Here is an 18727-nt window from a genome sequence, read left to right as displayed (position 1 = left end):
GCAAGGCGGCCCGGCCGGCTCCATATGAGGCGGCTCCTGGGGAAGCGGCTCCTGGGGAAGCGAGCGATCTCCACGCCGCGGGTGAGCCGGAGGCCCCGCCGGCAGGGGCCGCCCGCCCCTCCGAGACCTCTTCTGGGAGCAGTCGAGTGCGCTGCTAGAGCGCCCGCCCGCGGGGCACCTCCGGCCGGTGGCGCGCGCCCTTCTCGGTGGGCGGGCCTGCGCCCCCGGGTGCGCGCGGTAAGGCCGGGCAGGCGCAGCCATGATGAACAGCAGCGGGATCGGAGTCCCGTTGGGCTTCCCCCTGGGCCCCACGTCCGTCATCCAGGTCACGAACCTCTCCTCGGCCGTGACGAGCGAGCAGATGCGGACGCTCTTCGGCTTCCTGGGTGATATCGAGGAGTTGCGTCTCTATCCCCCGGAGTAAGTGGGGCCCGTGCCACCCTCCGCAGCGCCGGAGACTAGGGATGAAGAAGAGGCGCGGAAGGGCCGGGGGTGGCGGGAAGGGCAGCGGCAGGAGGCCAGACACGCCATTTTGAGTGCGGGCACCCGGCGGGCGTCACGTGGTCCCTCCCCTTTGTATGGTCGGAGCGGCGGGGAAGGCGCTGCGCCCGCACTTAAGATGGCGGCGCCGGCCCTGTTCCCCCTTTTCTGAAAACCCGCTTTCTCTGGCCTACCTCTCTCCTCTCCTAGTCTCGGTGCGGGCGAGCTAGACGGGGGAGTCCCAGGGCCGCCTTCGCCTGACTGCCTTTATTCTATTTCATTTTTTCCCCTTCTGTTCGAAAGGCATAGTGCTTTGAAAAGGCGCCGTTCGAACAGAAGCCAAAGTAACTGAGGTTATGCAGATGGGAGGAACCTGCCCTGCCTTGTGCTGTGAGTTGCCCCCAGTAAGACTTAAGCAGTAAATTAATCACGGACGTCACAACTGTCCCTAAATTACAACGGTTCGCGTGGTGTCAGCGGCGTGCGAGGGGTGCGCTCGGGTGGGAGATGCGGGGGCTCTCAAAATAACAGTGTTGCCTCTCACGAGAACACGCTGGTCAGCAGAAAAGGGGGTGTAAATGAAACACTTACGTTCTCTCAAGCCAGCAGTTGTACTGGGAAGTGAATAACGAATGTGCCCTTTCAAACCTTGTATTTTCTTAGAAAAATTAAATCGGACTATTGGAAAGGAGAGGGCATTATTAGCATCCCAATACATGAACTTTAATACAAAGATGTTCAGTCCAACAAAACTTCGATTTGCAATAGAGAATAGCAAAAAGTTGGTATTAACCAGTTTTTATGTAGCTGCATTACATCAGAATATGTTTGAATACTAGCCATTCAGAAAAAAAAGTATTTCATATGTAAAGATATGCTTAGAACAGCCTTACTGATAGCTATATGGTGGATTTTTATACAGTTTTCTAGGGCTTTGTCCTGGACTCGTTCCGTAGTTGATTCTTTGTGCTTTGGGTTTTCTCTTGACTGAGTACATATTTTTGTTACAGCTGTTGTTTTTATCTTTCACTAGGCTATATAACAGGTTTTAAGGGAAATGGGGACTTTATTGACATTCATACACAGATAATGTTTGTGCCACTGTGTACAAATTTGCCAGAGTGTATATACACATAAAATACTAAAATCCAGTACCATAGTAGGGATTCACTTGGGAAGTTAAGGTTATAATGCTGATGAATTCAGTTTTCAGACATAGGGTGCAGGATTGTGATTGCCTGTTGTAACTCTTGGTTTTATTTACAGTTATTTATGCACAAATGTTAGAAGTATGGATTTCCTTGCCTCATACTTCTGGACACTTGAACTGACTTCTAAATTGTTACCTTGGGAGAAAATTAAGTATTTACTCTAATGCCCTTCCTTAGAAACAAAAAAAGAAGTGCCTCCTGTTGACTTTCTGAAAATGTATTTAAATAACATTGTGATAAATTCAGAAAACAGTATTTCATTGGCAAGTGGATGGGAAGCAAAGGTGTCCCAAAGAAAACATATATCACTATCAGTTTGAAGTACAGTTAAAATCTGAAGCTGGTTTCCATGATGTGACAGGTCTTTTGCCTTGGGTATGTACTTCAGTATGCTAGCCACCGACACAACAGCTTGGTGGTGTTTTCCAGTTTAGCAAGACACCAGTGACACCTTAAGTTGTATTCTGGGTCCCAGACATGCTTTTGTGATACACTTATCGCCTGTTTGAAGTCTGCCTTTCAGAGTAGTCTTCAAAATTACATGTGTAGCGATGAGCCTTCAAATGTGGCCTTAAGAGGATTTTTGAACAGTTAAATGCTGAAAAACTTACTGAGCAACAATTGGGTTTTTGCAGAATGAGTTGTTTGAAAGCAGGAAGTCACAAACTGTCTCTATTAGGTGTGGAAAGACCTGCTGTGTAACAGTGCTTGCTTCTGAATAGTCTGGAGTGGTCTTGGAAGCTAGAACACTGTTTGAGAATAAACTTTTGGTTTAAACAAAAGTTGAGTGATGGGCTGATTGGTCACAACCCTCCCGTAGTCAAGGGCAAGACTGGATTGGCCTCTGTGTTCTGCCACCAGGAAGCTCCGTTCTGGTTGCAACCCAGTAGGCGTTGAGAGATGGAGATGCGTGCCATACCAGACCTTGGCGGTGAGGTTTGGAGCCTAATGGTGTTCTGGTTCATGAACCAGAGTATTTGGGCAAAGCCAAGTTTAGCATTGCGGGGTGCCATGCAAGTCACTCTCACTTGTATACCTTACCCATTCTGACACAGGTGGATGGGCCACCTTCACTTAACTGAGAAAAGGGACATCTCATCTGAGACAAAGACTCGTCATCTGTGTGGTCTAGTAAATAGACATTGTTATATCCTGCAGTGACAGCAATGTAGGTGAGGCCTTTGAGGCAAAACACACACAACCTTATTTAAACTGATCTGCGCAATTATTCTGTAACATTCTATTTTAAAAAGTTAATAGTTTCTGTCATGTTCTCCACACCTCACACACCCCACCCCCCTGCCCCGCCTAAGAAAATTTGTGCAGTTAGAGAAATGTTTTGTAGCCTTTCTTTGATTTTTTTTTTTTTTTTTTTTTTTTAACCATAGATTTCTGAATACATCCTTCTTAGGAAATATTTCTGTTGATTTTTATTCTGTTAGGAGATGCATGTTACTGTCTTCCTACAAAGGGAAGCAAAAATGTCAGAAATGTCCAAATACTATTTAAATATTTATTTCTTCTTAATTTTTTTCCCCTGAAGAGACTAACTGGATTTTTAGTAACTTTGAATCAGAGATGTAGGAGTTGCTTTTGGACATCAGTGCTGTGTAACCTAGGAAAAAGATCATGTGTCTCTCTCAATTCAGCCTCAGTAAAGGTTAGCAAAATAAAAGCAACAAAAGGAATTAGAATAGGACTTTACTGTTTTAGAAAAGTCTTCGTAGGAAGCCTGATGGGAGGATTTTGGAGGCCCACTTCATAAAAGGAGAGGACTCGATCACTGAAACCTTCTATAATTTTAGATCACTTAGATCTTAATAGTTTCCCTTGATGTAGGTGCAACTTTGATGTGTTTTTAGTAGAGATGCTCTCCTTATAGAGAACTTCTCCTTCCTAACCTTTGGAAAACACTTGGTACCAAGGCATGTTTGTAGAGCCTCATTTGCACCAGTGTTCAGACATTTGATATTTTTTAACATACTTTCCACATAGCTTTTGTGTTCCAAATTAGGAAATACAGAAGAGTAAATCTTACAAAAACACACTTGTCGGTGCAGGCTCTATAGATGTTAAAATTTTAAGTATTATTGTGGGGTCTGAAACTGCCTGGAGCATAATTATATTCTTGAGTTGGCAATGAAAACAAAAAAGGAAAAAAGCCCAGGAGACATTAGAAGTCTTCAACAGTGTGGACGACAGAACCTTCATTGGTGGCTTCAGCTATTTGGGTTATAACACTAATGGGTATATTTAAAAAAGAAATAAGCAAACTCCAAACCAGGACAACAAAAAATCCCAAGACACCCTCTCCTCCCTCCCCTTCGAATCCTCTCTCCTGACAAACCAAACCAAATAAAAAACTGCTTGTGGCCATAGAAGTCTTTGTGGTAAATGTACTGAAAAGTCAAGTACTGAAAAAGTCACAGCTGGCTGTCACCTCTGATGCTGGAAACTAGTCTCAGCCAAGACCTTACAGCTGACTCAGAAGCTATTCCATGCAGTTATTTCCTTCCTGAATGTGGAAACTTGAAACTGTGAAAACATTAGCCGCTACAAATAAATAAAGTGGGCAGAAGAAATGTTGTCATCTTGTAATATTTTTCCGAATTTTATGAAGTTGACTTTCATGTTTATGTGTTTCCCACTCCTGTTTAGTTTTTCCTCAGCAGTGTTGTCTGTTCTTCCAGAGTTTTCCATCATAGGTGTTTCTGAATGCCATTCTGAATTTGGCTGTCTCTAGATAAACATTGGTTCTACTATTCTGGTAGCCAAAAACATACTGGTCTGTCTGCCTCAGGCTTACATTCTTGGTTTATTTTTGTAATTAATATGATGGGATAATGTGTCTTAAACTTTTGATTTGTATTTAAATACTGAAGTACAATACAATTCCACAGAATAACTGGGGAAGTACCTGCTTGGAATTCGAAGGGACTGCAGGATGAGTTGTGTTAAACTTGAACTGCTGCCGGTGCTTCCAGAAATTTGGCGAGTGTTTCCATTTTGGTTGAGACCGGATCAGGGTGAAACAGTCCGTGTGGCATTTTTTCCATGGTTTCAAATGAAAATTGCTGATAATGCAGCAGTACCCTATTGTATTCTCTGTTTGAAGATTTTACCTGTACTTCCTTTGTGTGAAGAAATAAGCTGCTCGTATAAAGATTACAAACTTTGACTAGGGAATCAATTTTTAAAGCAAACTTACGTAGTTTTGATCAAGATTGCAATGTTTACATGTTCTCTGTTGGCATACTGCGTAATGGAAAAGTGAGTTACAAATTTCTTCCTTTTGTAGCCAAATGGTGAGTTGCTCCTACTTGCTCCAGAGTTATTCAATGCTACACTATGCCAAACTTAGGCAAATGATAAAAATCAACGTTTTTGTTACATTACTCAGCTAAGACCCAGTATTTGAAAGCTCTCTCAAGAACTGCTTTTATCTTAGTAAGAATTAATAAAACTGCTTTTGTGAAAGCCAGAGAAAGAATATTGATTATTACAGGCTACAGTCTGAAGGACCCAGGGTTTGTTGTTTGACTTTCCTAAACAAAGATTGTTTTCAGGAAAAAAAAAAAATTTCCTTGGCAATTGTAATTGTCAGGTAAATATGCTCCTTAAAATAGTGATTTGAAATGTACTATTGAATGTTGTGTAGCCAGGTAATACAAGAAAATTCGTCTTGTTAGTGATTTTGGCTTATGTAAATTTTCATTGAAAAGCGGGCGGTGCTACTCCATGCTTTTTTCACTGATACAGCAAGTTGGCAAGTTAGTAGATTTCCATACTGTAGGCTTCCTTTTCTGGGAAGTCTAAAACCTTTTCTTCCATAAGGAATAATAGTTAAAAATGCATGTATGCAATTATGACTAATTGTTATTTTTTCCTTTTATCTTGCAGCAACGCACCTCTTGCTTTTTCCTCCAAAGTATGTTATATTAAGTTTCGTGAAGCATCGAGTGTTGGTGTGGCCCAGCATCTAACTAACACGGTTTTTATTGACAGAGCTTTGATAGTTGTGCCCTGCGCAGAAGGTTGGTATTTTAGACATTCTTCTACAATGTTGGTCTTTGTTGTGTCTGTTAATTGTTTTAAGCTTTCTGTGTAAGAAGGTGATGCTCTGTTGTTACTTTATTTTATTGCATTTGGAAAAAAAAGACCTTGAAGCAAAATTCAAAATTGAATGAAGAAAAACCCAGTTATACATTTTAATTGAACTTCAGCATTAGCAAAAATATAGCTGGTTCAAGTTATAAGTCAGGTTTCTGTAGTTATTACATATTTTGAAAGAAAAGAAAGGAAAATAATTCCTTTCACTATGGTCTGTGTTGGCAGGCGTATTCTTACACAGAGTTCTCACTGAAGTCAATGGAGCTCTGAAAAGATCAGGCAATTTCCTGACAGAATAACACTGCAGTTTGAATTTTAATGTATCACCTTTGCTGTAGTGAAGTTTTTGTTGATTTATGCTTTTTTTAAAGATACTGATTATTTCTGCATTTTTTTAGAGTGAATCCAGATTTTGTCTTATAGATGCAATATATTCATTTGGCCATTTTAGGGTTATCTAATGTAAGATACTTAGCATTCAGAATACTGTTTGAATATAAATGCTTACCTGCTAGTTTAATTTTTAATAAACAATTTTTCCTTCTTGTTACTGTTTAAAATGTTACTTTGTGTGCCATAAAACACTTTCCTTATGTATAGTGGTACTCTTTCTTTGTTTTGGCTATCTGTTTAAACATGCAGTGATCTGTCTAGAATGGTTTCATCATAACATGTTCTTGAAACTCTTAATGAAATAAAATACTTGATGAATACTAAATTGACAGATGTTCCTTTAATTAGCTCTGAGGCCATGCTTTTACAGATGTGCTCAGTACAAGACAGTTTGTGTTGTTAGTATAGCATCGTAGATTTGAATGCAGTTACATGAAGCAGGGTCCTGTGATAGGGATATCGATGGAGTTAGGCAGAGCCCCATTGACTTCACTGGGATCATTGTGGAATTTAGCATGTGACTGGTTCTGGACCTTTTGCCTCTTTAGAGTGGAATCATTCCAGCTGATGAAGTGAACCTGACTTAACTTTCAACTTTGTTGCTGTTTTGCCATGACCAACAATACATAGAGTGATTGAACCATAAAATGCAGCAGATCAAGAAATACTCTTAGTAAAATCTCTAACTGCAAGAGTCAGGTTTTGGTTCAAAAAAATACATCGACTTCCTGCAGTTTGTTAACGATGGTCCCAGAGTACCATTTTTTGGCGTGCTTGGTGCATCGTGATCTAGACAGTGTGAGAGGAGTGCTGCTGTAGTATTCACCTGGGATGTTCTTAACGAACTGACAAATCTCCAAAATTTCACACACTATTGAAATACTTTTACTAAAGGCCATATTGACCTACTGTGTACTGCCTACTGTAGCCTTCTTAGGCAGGACATACAGCACATACATTTGTCTTTGTAAAGCCTAGGTTTTTAGTTGCTTTTGTGTCTTGTTATAGGGGCTCTTTGGTTTCGTATTTTTAACTTGTTCTTCAACCGCAAAGAGAATATGGCTGTATACGCTTGAAACTGTGTAGAGGCTGAGGAGACCAGAGTCTCCAGTTGAAGAATTGCCCCTAACTAAATTGACGAAAGATTATTCAGAATCTTAGTTTTATATTTCATCCATAAGATCTTAACACTGGTTCAGTACTGCCAGAGAGGGAAGATGTCTGCTTAATGAGTGAACAACACTTCTGGTGTTTTTCTTGTGATGAGATCATTGCCTGACATGATATGGCAACAGGCAGGTAAAGCTACATTTTCCTGTGTCTTTTGTGGTAGACTATGAATGAAAGAATAAATTAAAATTCTGATAAATGAAATCAAAATAAATCAAATCTTGTTCCAATTCCATTCATAACTGGCTGATCAGGCATTTCTGAGAAAACATTGTCACTGTGCAGAATTATTCTGGACTCCACAGAAGTGTATGCATAATTGGGTGAACAAGTGATTGGGTTTTGAGATCACTTTTTTTTAGTGTCAGAATGCTGTTCCCTGTAACTTTATATCAGAATCAGTCATTTATAGAAGGATGTGCATTTTTACAAATTTAACTTCCTGATGAATTTATTGTGTGGAGTAAGTATGGCTTTGGAGACCATGGCACAACGGTTTTTTCACTATGTGAAATCATATAATGCATTGTTAATGGAGTCAGTGGAGTGGATCATGGGTTTTAAAAGTAGCGATGGCTTTATCCTACCAGGAGGTTAAGTTTTACCACTGGCCAGCATTGCCAGTAATGCGTGAAGCTGAACATAGAGGAGAGGTAAAATGGAAATCCAAAAACTCGGTTTTAAAAAACAGAATAAAATCTGAAATTTGGAGTGTATTTAAACAGTGGTAAATCAAGGAGGAAATCACTACAGAATGAAATCAATGTAAATTATGTGACATTTAATGAACAATTTAACAAAAATGTAATTGTAAATTAAGATTATTAAGCTGTGAAAAGATGACTTTTTGTGTGTGTGTAATGGTAGGTTTTTCTTTAAGTATACTTTGAAAATGCAAAGGTTGAAAGCTAAACAAAGATGCCACCCTAATCTTTCTAAATTTTATGTCCACATTATCTGGTAGATGGATTTTGACTATTAATTTGGTTTTGTATGTTTTCTCTGTGTGATATTTGTGCATTATTAGATGACTAGACTGGCCAAGGCAGACCTGTTACACTTGCCTGAGTTAGGCATTGTTTGCCATGCCACTAAACCTGCCGCCAAGTGAAACCTTCATGGGGGAAATGAGATCGAAGTCTGGCCTGCTGAAGATGGACGCCCTGTCTCTGTTTTTATTTTATTTTGCTTTCTTTCCTTTGTTTCTTTTATTTTTATTTTATTTTGTCCCTTTTTTGTTTTGTTCTGTTGAATCTCTTTCCCTTGTACTTGTGAACTGGTACTTCAGTTCTGTAAAATGATGTTTGTAAAGGGTTCACAGTGTTTGATTTTGAAGTTGACTTGAAGCTGCTTATGAATGGTGGATGGTATACAGAGAATTTAGAATATGATTAGTTTTTAATGCTCTGAATTAAGGATAAATTTGATGTGGAATATGTTTAAGCATCTAAATTTAACAGATAAGTACATTATGTCAGAAGACAGGAATAGTGAAAAATTCATCAATTTAGAGATGTATTCTTCCATATATTGTGCTTTATGAGTTTATCTTGGAAAAGGACAGTTAAAACTTTTGCATCTGGAGAAAGCAACTTTAGAAAGTAAAGTCATAATATTTCTCTGCTACTTTTCCTCAGCAGAGTGTTTCATTTTATGTTGTACCAGCTATTTAAAAGAAGGCTTTCTATTTATGTCTAATATGATGAGTTGAAAATTATTTTTTCTGAAATTGAACTTTTGTGAGTATTGAATGTCATGAAATATTTGTTTACTTCTGATGAAACCTTGCTCCAGTGAGGTCAGTGGCAGTAAGATTTCATCAGGGGTTTTTTTGTAATTTTCAGAAAAAACTATTTACCACTCATAAGTACAAATGCAGCCTGAAGTTTTGGTTGGAGTGTGTTATGTGAGACACATTGTCTTTTAACACTGTTACTTGTGGGAAGATTGAATCAGTTCTCTGTGTGTGTGTGTGTGTGTATTGCACTTTGACATGCTCCAGTGGTGATGATTTCAGGAAGAGGTTTAGAAAAAACACCAAAGTCAGGAAAAAGAAGTGTTTTTCCAGTCATCTCACAGTCTTAGAAGCCTTGGTAGTTCATGCTGAAGTGATTGAGGTGGTTCTCATCCCTAAAGGATGTTCTTACTTCTTGTGAAACGGAAGCCCTGAAACAGAAATGGTGAACAAAGTGGTGTGTCTAGTCCTCAGGCATTGCTCTTCCTAGCCAGCTGCACTGGGAGCTCTTGGTTTCACTCTTTTCACCAGGCTCTGCACTGCAGCTGGGAAGAGCTTTGATTCATGATGTTTGTTGGATTTTACTGTGGCAGTTGTAATTGCCAGTAGCTGTAATCTCTTTATTCACTTCTGCTAAATCCACTAAGATTCATGAGTTGGACCACATAAAAGTTATTTTATTTCTAAGTGTACATGTTTCACTGATGTAAAATAGCAGGAAAATAATGACTTCTTTTTAATGTTTAAAGTAGATTGTGAGCTCTTTAGTATTTTTAAAACAAGCAAACTCATTCACTGCAGAAGCACTTTTGGATGTGGGGGTTAACCTTATAGGATCACTACAAAGAGTAGGAAATTAATTTCTTTTGAGCGCTTGAAGAATAAAAATACTGTGCTTAGTACTTGCTTAATGCAGATGATTCTGTTTAGCCTTCAGCAGAACTGATTCTAGTATGGACTAGGTTGTCTAGGGTTCTTTAGACTAATGGTACAAAAAAGTAGCAATCACAACTATGCCTTTAGGGAATGCTGAGAATATGTACATTTTGCAAAGGGATGAATCAATAAATAAATGTCATAGAACCTGTAAATTACTAAGCAGAAGAGCTGCTAAGAAATCTATCTAAGGGTGTGATATAGATATGGCATATTTATTTTGACTGCTTCCCTCATTAGAAAATAAATCTCTTCACCTCATTCTTACTCAGATTTTAAATATCATGTTCTAAAAATGAAGTATTATTCTTAAGCTAAATTGTCCTAATCTGTTGTGTCATAACCCGCATGTCTTGTTGTGTTTTGTGGGCTTGTATTCCCATTACAAATACAATCACAGAGATAAAACTGCAAAATTTAAAGTGTTTAATTCATGAGATTATTTGGACTCATATGTTGATTTGTTTTTCAAAACTGTTTAAAAAATATGGAGGTAGATATTCAAAGTACTGCAATTTTTTTTTTTCTCCAAAAGAGTGTTCTAGAATTTTTTAAAACTTCGACCTGGTCTTAGAAGCTGGAAAAGTTGTTCTGAAGAGACAGTACCTTTGCATATACAGGCAAATTTTCAGGGTTCTGTCTATAGAAGTAGACCCTTTCTCATTGTTGAAAACAAAATAAATGAATCTTTCTTTGTGGTATGGAACTGACCAACTTGATTTTGTATTTAAAATAGAACTTTACATTGTTGAAAGACCAAAGTATTCTGGAAATAATGCTGCAAACTTTACAATTTACATATGCATGCTGTTCATTCTGTGAGCTGCTATAATGGTGAACTTACCTGAAATGTTCAGTGGATTTCTTGAACAACATTTCAGCAAATTAATAATTTCAGTTATTTCAGTGCTATGACCCGTATGCTTAAAGTTTAGGCCTCTACTTAAATTGCTTTATGAACTTGAGTCATTGTCCATCTTAGTTATGTACCTAACTGAGCCCCTATTTAAAAGGGCTAAATGCCTAAGCATTTTGTAAGTTTACCTAGTTAAGTGTGTATTGAATTGGCTGTATGTAAGTGCATACTTAAATTAGGCATATACTTATGTACATTACTGACCAAAGATCTCAATTAGCATGCACCACTTTTAGAGCCATTTCTGCCATTGGATTTAATTGTGCCATGTTTCCTGATTTATAGAAACCTGCATGAGTGTCTGGTTAACTGCAAGATGCTCACTGTTCAGGATAAGTTCTGGTTCATTAGTCATTTGAAAAAACTTAAATATTTCAGTTTTCAGAAGAACTGGTACATAATTCTATGCCTAATTTGCATGCACATCTGCTGGAACTGTATATTCAAAAGCCTATTTGTAGGCCTGCATATTAGGCAGGGTTCGCAAAATACCTGATGTTTTTGAGCAGTCAGGCAGATCAGGTGCACCTCTCATTGCATGCCCAACTTCAAAATAAGATCTGTAAAGAGTGCTGAACATTGTGATGGTGGCTTAGATTCATGCATATTTGTTTAAAAAGCCCTGGAAGTCATTATTGCACAGTTAACTCCTCTAATTGCTAACAATTTTCCTATTTTTCTCCCTTAGATAGGAAAATCAAGTGGTTTCTTTCTTACATGTTAAGGAGAAAGGTGTCTCAAAATTTAACATAAATAAAATAAATGTAAATAGGAAGCATGAAAAAAAAATGGATACTGTTATTTTATCTGTTCTGTTCCACCCATGATACATATAAATTAAGTTTCATTTAGATTTGTTTTGTCCTTTGGTCATATCCAGCTGTAACCCAGACTTAGCTGCAGATCTGTAGAGCAGGTTTGCAGCACTTGTTTCTTTTCATTTTTTAAAGTAGCATGTTTTCTGTGGTGTCAGTTGGAACTCTCATCACTGAACCTGCATGTATTTTGAAACTTACCTCAAATTTTCCTTTTGATAAGAATATATATTAATCTTTAAATTTTGAATTTAGGCATTTTGTAGTTGAAATGTGCAGTTTGAATCAAGGCAGGAAACCACTGGCACAGCTTTTATCTATTACTTGACTGTTACAACAACGATTAAATAAGAGCATTTACTTTATTTAGGTCCATGGAGTTATACCAAAGGGCTCAGTTGGTTAGCATATATACAGTTATGCCAGTAATTTTGAACAGATCATAAATACCCAGTGTAATCAGAACTTCTTGCAGTAGTTTTTTAGTTCAGTGTTTAATGTTTGTACCAGTTTTAATCCCTTTGCGTTTTGAATTTAAAATGTACATTTAATTGTAATCATAGTTGTTTAACTATTAATCTTTTGATTTTTGGAGATTTTTGGGGGGTTCATTTAGTAGTCTAATCATGACTAACATTGAGTGAAACCTACATTTAATTCAGATTAGTTATTACTTAAACTTCAGGCATGATAGGAGGCCTACGATCAGGTTGAAATAGCATGAAGTACGTATTTTGGGGACATAGAGCTTGGTTAGCCTGATCAGTTACGATTTTCTTCAATCTCTGTAAATTTAGATTTAACTTAGCAGTTTCAGATAAATTGAGGTGACCTAGAATGTGAGACAGTACAAATCTAGTTTTTTTCTACTCTTCCTTCCTCCACCTTCAACTTCACTTGTAGTATGTATTGTGTGCAGTCACAGTAGTTCAGTAGTTTATTATTTTATGTTTTATTTATTTTTACATTCTGAGTAGGTAGCACCAGAGGAATAAAGAAAAGCACAAATTTCAGTTAGCACATACTTTGTTTTTTTCTTTTTCTTTTTTTCCCCCCCTTTTTTTTTGGTTTTCTTTCTTTTACTGATTTGGTTATTTGCCATTTCTGGGGATTAAACTTTAAAAAATGTTCTTCTTTTCTGTATCTGATGTTCTGTGTGCTATTAGTGATGCAGCCAACACGAACGGTTGTCATGTGTAAAACAACTTTCGATCACCGCGAAAACACCGCCCTGGGAAAGCGTCCATGCTTGATATCGTTTGGTTCATGAACGTTAAGTTTCCAGTACAGGTGACCCATAGCTCAAAGTGTTAAATAATTATATACATTATTCAGTTTTTAAAATAATAATCCATTAATGAGATTGCTAGTCTTTGAAGTTTTGCTCACTTTTGTTTTTCCTAATAGAGCAGGGTAAAAGGAAAAACTTAAGATATTTGTTTCTTTGTAAGGATCTGGTAGATAGATTCATTGTTATTTATTACATTTTTTAATGCAAGGGTAATTGTAAAATCATAGAAAGAGTAACATCTGTCTAGTGTTCCAACTCTGTGTAATGCTTTAATTTGCTTCTTCAGGTAAAATCCCAGATGAAGCCAAAGCCCTCTCTCTATTGGCGCCTGCTCCTACTATGACAAGTCTGATGCCTGGTGCAGGGTTGCTTCCCATACCTACACCAACCCCTCTGACTACAGTAAGTAAAATTCAGTGTCTATATAATTTCTGGTTTCCTCTGTTCTTGGTAGCCTTTTCTGTGTTCAGGGAACAAGGACTATTTGGTCCATGGATGTTGCAGTGAGGATTTAGCTGTGATGAGTCTTCTAAGGATTGATCAGAAGATGTCCACGTGCTACCTTTCTAGGGTCTTTCAGAGTAGTGTTTTCCAAAATACTACTGGAATACTGGTGAATACTGGTTTTGGTTCTTGTTCATTTTAATGGCTGTCCTGCCCCGTAGGGCCATTAATTTGGTACAGTGGTAGTTATCCACTGACAAGAAATTTATTAAAACCTAAGTTACATTGACACGAGTTCTTCAGAATATTAAAAGCTGAAGTAGAGACTTCTACTTGATATCGCTACAGCAAGATTTTTGACTGTTAGACTCTGTCTAACAATGTTTTCACTACAAAAAGTAGAGGAGCTTGGTTCTGTTATTTTTGCTCCATTCCCTTTTGCCTCTGTAAGCCTTTCTTGACATCAGCGAGCTGCTGTGGTTTATTGAAGGAAAATTTAAGGTTAAAATAGAGCAGTTTTTTCCTTTGTTACATAAAAAATGGTACCGATGGCTTGTTAAGAATTCCCCACGCTTTTTAGAAAATTCATTTCTTGAAAAAGCAGTTGCTTTTTGGGTCAAGAAAATTCAAACCAGGAAGTCAGTGCACCAGTTTTGTAGTGCTTTTTAAGTGACTTTTTATAACATTTTACAGGAGAGTTTTCACTTTCAGTTCCAAACATGAGAGCTGTATTTTTCTCATTCTCTAGGTATAAGGGGAGGAACTTGGATGGAATATTCTTTGCATTTCAACTGTACTTAATCTTGTCCGGGGTGATTCATTTTTCCAAAAGACACTTTATGTGTCCCTTAAGTGGCCCTGAGCACTAGAAATTTCCTTCTTCCCTTGCTGGGCAAAATCTCAGCTATTGAAAATCACTCATCTAGTTGAAAAAAAAATGAGACTACTAGCAGTGTCTGAAAGAATCATACTCAATTTGAGTGACTCTTAAGCATTAGGGCCTGTATGTTTTGTAATTAATATATATCCCTGTCCAGATCTCTTTGATAAGATATTAAATAATAACTCACAGAATACCTTAACTATGAAACTTATTTCTGGGTAGATTTTTCTTCTGTAAAAAAATGGGAAGTGCTGTGACCTTAAAGTATTGCTTATATTCATTACATCTGTTTTTGCAGAAACGCATCCAGGCAAACAAGTATTAAGAAGTGGAATACCTTTCACAGGTGCTTGGCTGCAAAGTGTATTCTGTGCTTGTGTTTTCCAGCTTGGTGTTTCACTTGGTACCTTAGGGGCTATACCGGCAGCAGCACTGGATCCTAACATTGCAGCACTGGGAGAAATACCACAACCACCAATTATGGGAAATGTAGATCCATCCAAAATTGATGAAATCCGGAGAACAGTCTATGTTGGAAACTTGAATTCCCAGGTAGCTTTTCTTCGTTTCTGTGTTGTGGAAATACTAACAGAAGATGTGAAAACGTAACCTGTGAATTCTAATCTTACATGTTAAAGAGTTTCCATTAGTTAATGACAACATGAATTTAAACAAAACTCCCTAATTGTCAGAATACCAGAGAAACCAAAGGTGAATTAAAGAAACCTAATTGTGTGTGTTGATTAGGTGTACGGTTTGGTTATATTAGATGAGCGATCCTCAAAAGTCATGAGATTGTTGTAGCTGTCCTCCAGGGCACAGTGCAGTTGCATAGGTACAGTAAGATGGAATAATGTGTCCTACTGGAAGTTGCAAAATTAGCATAAATATATTTCAGTTAGCAGCTTGGATTTTCAAGAGGTGATTGGATTAATTGAAAAATATTTGCTTTTGACTGATAGCAATTTAAGTATTACATTTTGGGTTTTTTGACTGCTGAAATAGCTACTGAGTGTAAAATTACTATTGATTGTGATCAAGTAAAACAAACTGGAAGCTAGTAGAAAGCCACATAAATGTAAGTCCTTTAATATTGTTTGGATTTTTTTGTTTTATTTGGTCAGAAGGCAAAATTAGTAGCTTGGAAACAGGTGTATAAGGAAATTTCTTACCAGTTATTTCAGATTAGTTGTCTGAAAAGTGCAAAACCCTGTGTAAAAGCCCTTTTTTTTTTTTACCTTTTTTTTTTACCTCGGTGAAGGACTGAGGGCTTGTGGCTGCACTGTTTAAAATTTTAGAATATTCTTAAATTATTGGAAGAAAAATACTTGTCTTTGAGTCTTAAAATGTAACATTACCAAATTCATGTCACCTTTGTAATAATGTTGAGATATCATTCCAAAATCTTTAGCTCTAAGACTACTGAATATATTAGATAAGTGGTTTTCATTGTATATTTTACTTCAGCTGAACTCTTCAACTCTTTCTAGACTACAACAGCTGATCAGCTGCTTGAATTTTTTAAGCAAGTTGGAGAAGTCAAATTTGTGCGAATGGCAGGTGATGAGACGCAACCAACACGATTTGCTTTTGTGGAATTTGCAGACCAAAATTCTGTACCTCGAGCTCTTGCCTTTAATGGAGTTATGTTTGGAGACCGGCCACTGAAGTAAGAAATTAATTATCCATATGACTGTTGAATGAGAGATTTCTTTGTATTGTTGCATACACGTTTATGACTTAGGTGTAGCAAAAGGCTGCGACTAATGTTTTTTCAATATGCAGGCCTATTGTTAAAAAATCAGAACATTTTTATCAACTCCAGTTTCACAGTTTGGCCTGAATTTCTCTCAATAGATCATGTATAGCATTGAGTAAAATACATTTATATTAATCTTGAGGTAGTGTAAGCTGTAATAGTAAAAAAATCTTTGAAGTCCATAGTACTAATTAAGTTTTCTGTATGATGTGTATGTAGTTAGTAGGTGTTAATGTGGAGATTTGATCTGAAATAGAGAAGTAACTTCCTACACTTCTACTAAAAATATTGTAACACAGAAATATTGTGCTGCTTTTATTTAAAAGTGTTAAGATTTCAAAGTAATAAAAAGTACTTTGGATACTTGGAACAGATGGGTGTTACAAATCTGTAGTTTTGCTGAACTTTTTAAAGTTTTTAGTTGTACACCAAAATTGAGATGTTTTCCTTTCTTGTTTTTCATCTGCCCTGTTTGAGTGTTTAAGAATGAAAGGCTTTATTTTTCTTTAATTTAGGATAAATCACTCCAATAATGCAATAGTGAAGCCTCCTGAAATGACACCACAAGCTGCTGCCAAGGAGCTAGAAGAAGTGATGAAGAGAGTAAGGGAAGCCCAGTCTTTTATATCTGCTGCTATTGAGCCAGGTAGGTATATTTTGTTCATTACTGAACAGACACATTCTGTATGTACCTTTTCTAAGAGCATTTCTACACATTTGTAAGAGTATTTTCAGATGCAGGAGAAGGGTATCCAAAGTCCACATATTCAATATGTGTTGGAGAAAAAAACAAAATAATCAAAATTCTGTTCATGAAACTAAACAGTGGAATGAAGCTTTTTATTTAATCATGTCTTGTTTCCAGATACATGTTCACTGAATGTTTTAAAAAATGCAAATTTAGTACAAAATTGGTACTTAATGATGGTACTTTTTAGGTCTAGAGTACTTGAAAACTTTTAAAAGAAAATGCTTTATATTTTTTGTTGTCCTTTAGGACCCATTAGTGCTATAGTCTCGACCAGAGTGAGCTAGCATGGTTCTGAAAGCAGTAATATTATGCTTTCCTTATCTGCAGAAGATTAATTTTGTTTCTTTTTCATGGTGGCTCAAGACTGTATGCATCCTCAAAGCAAATGGGATCAGAGAATGAATCTGGGACAAATGTTAACATATCCTAAAGGACTTCTTTTCATCCAGATTGTTTCCCTGTTCCCTGTTAGCACTGAGATGCCAAGTCAAGTAGGAAGGTGATGTTGTGTTGAGAGGTTAGACAGACATTCTAGTGGTGATTTATGCTGTCTTAAATGGATTGCAAAACCACAGCATAAAAAAATTCTCAACTTAGCAGACTCCTACTTCTTTTCGTCAGCAACTTTTTGCCGTTCTTACTAACAAACCCAGATACTGTCTTATGTTGGTTAGATAGTGTGGAGTCTTGAGGGTTTTTTGGGGGAGATTATTTTTTGTTGTATTTTTTGGTTGGAAGTAAAATAACTCAAGCACTTTATCACTGTTAAGCAACAAAATAACAATTAGACTCTGAACCATGATGAGCTCACTGTTAAGGTTTCTGTTGACTTTTGGCCTTTGGTCAGACTTTTCACCCTGTTCTGTTCATCCTTTCCTCCTACAAAACAATGAGGAATAAAACTTCAGTATTTGTGCAGTGTTTAAAATATCTAAAAATACAGACAGTAATAATGATCTATATTATGTGCTTGTTTTCAAAATTATCCCCTCTAAATTTACTCAATTCTTCTCAAGTTATTAAAAAAAAAAAAAAAGTAATTATATTAAATAATAGACCAAAAGGAGGACATGTTATGATCTTGTACATTGTGGCAGCAACATAAATCCCGTTCTTAGTAGAGCTAGCTGTTTATAATTATCTGGTTTATGTGTACTGCTGCAGGATGGCTGCACTCAACGAGTATATGCAATGACTTTCTTGGATGTTTCTGAAGGATATTTGCAAAGAAGGAAGATGTGCAGAGAGTAGGCCCCTTGCAATATATGTGGTACATTCCACTTGTGCCAGATTGTTAACTGGGATCTTTAAATGTTCTGAGCTTACACTGCAAAGTGGTTTTTTCCTCTCAGAGTCTGGAAAGAGCAGTGAAAGAAAAGGCGGTCGATCTCGTTCCCATTCTCGTTCAGAATCCAGGTCTAGCTCAAAATCCCGATCTAGAAGGAAAAGATCGCACTCAAAACACAGGTCGGTATGCTTTTTGTTTCAGACTAAGATCATATTGGGATTTTTTGCATGGTGCTGTTAACGGAGATTTTTTAGTTACACACAAGTATTCCTGTAGAGATTACTAACTTGCACCCAGCAGACCAGAGTAACCAGGAACTTTGTCTCTGAGTAGGTACTCTTTTCCTCTAAATCCTAAACATTTTTAGGATTACTTTCAGTTAAAACATACTAGAAGGCACTTCCTGTGCCATGTACAATAACAAGTTATGTGGTTTCTTTGTATATTTTATGGTTTTGTACATTAGGCTATGTAGCCAAATAACGTTTTGTGACCTGTATTTTAAAGAGAAACCTGCATTTTGTGCATGGAGCAAATAATTTACT

The 18727-nt window shown here is 37.3% G+C and overlaps 1 protein-coding gene across 2 annotated transcripts in view; it reads left to right on the top strand.

Moving 5' to 3' along the window:
- Positions 1 to 18727, top strand: part of SREK1 (splicing regulatory glutamic acid and lysine rich protein 1) — a 36485-nt gene continuing 17758 nt past the window's right edge. Inside the window, exons 1-7 of one of the 2 annotated variants that reach the window (XM_082301907.1) lie at positions 1 to 420; positions 5592 to 5725; positions 13344 to 13459; positions 14772 to 14936; positions 15875 to 16053; positions 16659 to 16789; positions 18247 to 18361. In XM_082301907.1, coding sequence (XP_082158033.1) covers positions 260 to 420; positions 5592 to 5725; positions 13344 to 13459; positions 14772 to 14936; positions 15875 to 16053; positions 16659 to 16789; positions 18247 to 18361 — 1001 coding nt within the window. In that variant the 5' untranslated portion in view covers positions 1 to 259. Of the gene's footprint in view, positions 421 to 5591; positions 5726 to 8391; positions 13057 to 13343; positions 13460 to 14771; positions 14937 to 15874; positions 16054 to 16658; positions 16790 to 18246; positions 18362 to 18727 lie in introns of those variants that run through there. The other variant, XM_082301908.1, reaches the window with a different exon arrangement.

This window comes from Coloeus monedula (assembly GCF_965178545.1).
Source record: "Coloeus monedula genome assembly, chromosome: Z".
Taxonomy (NCBI): domain Eukaryota; kingdom Metazoa; phylum Chordata; class Aves; order Passeriformes; family Corvidae; genus Coloeus; species Coloeus monedula.
Note: the sequence above shows the minus strand (reverse complement) of the source record. Positions and strands in the feature narration are given on the sequence as shown.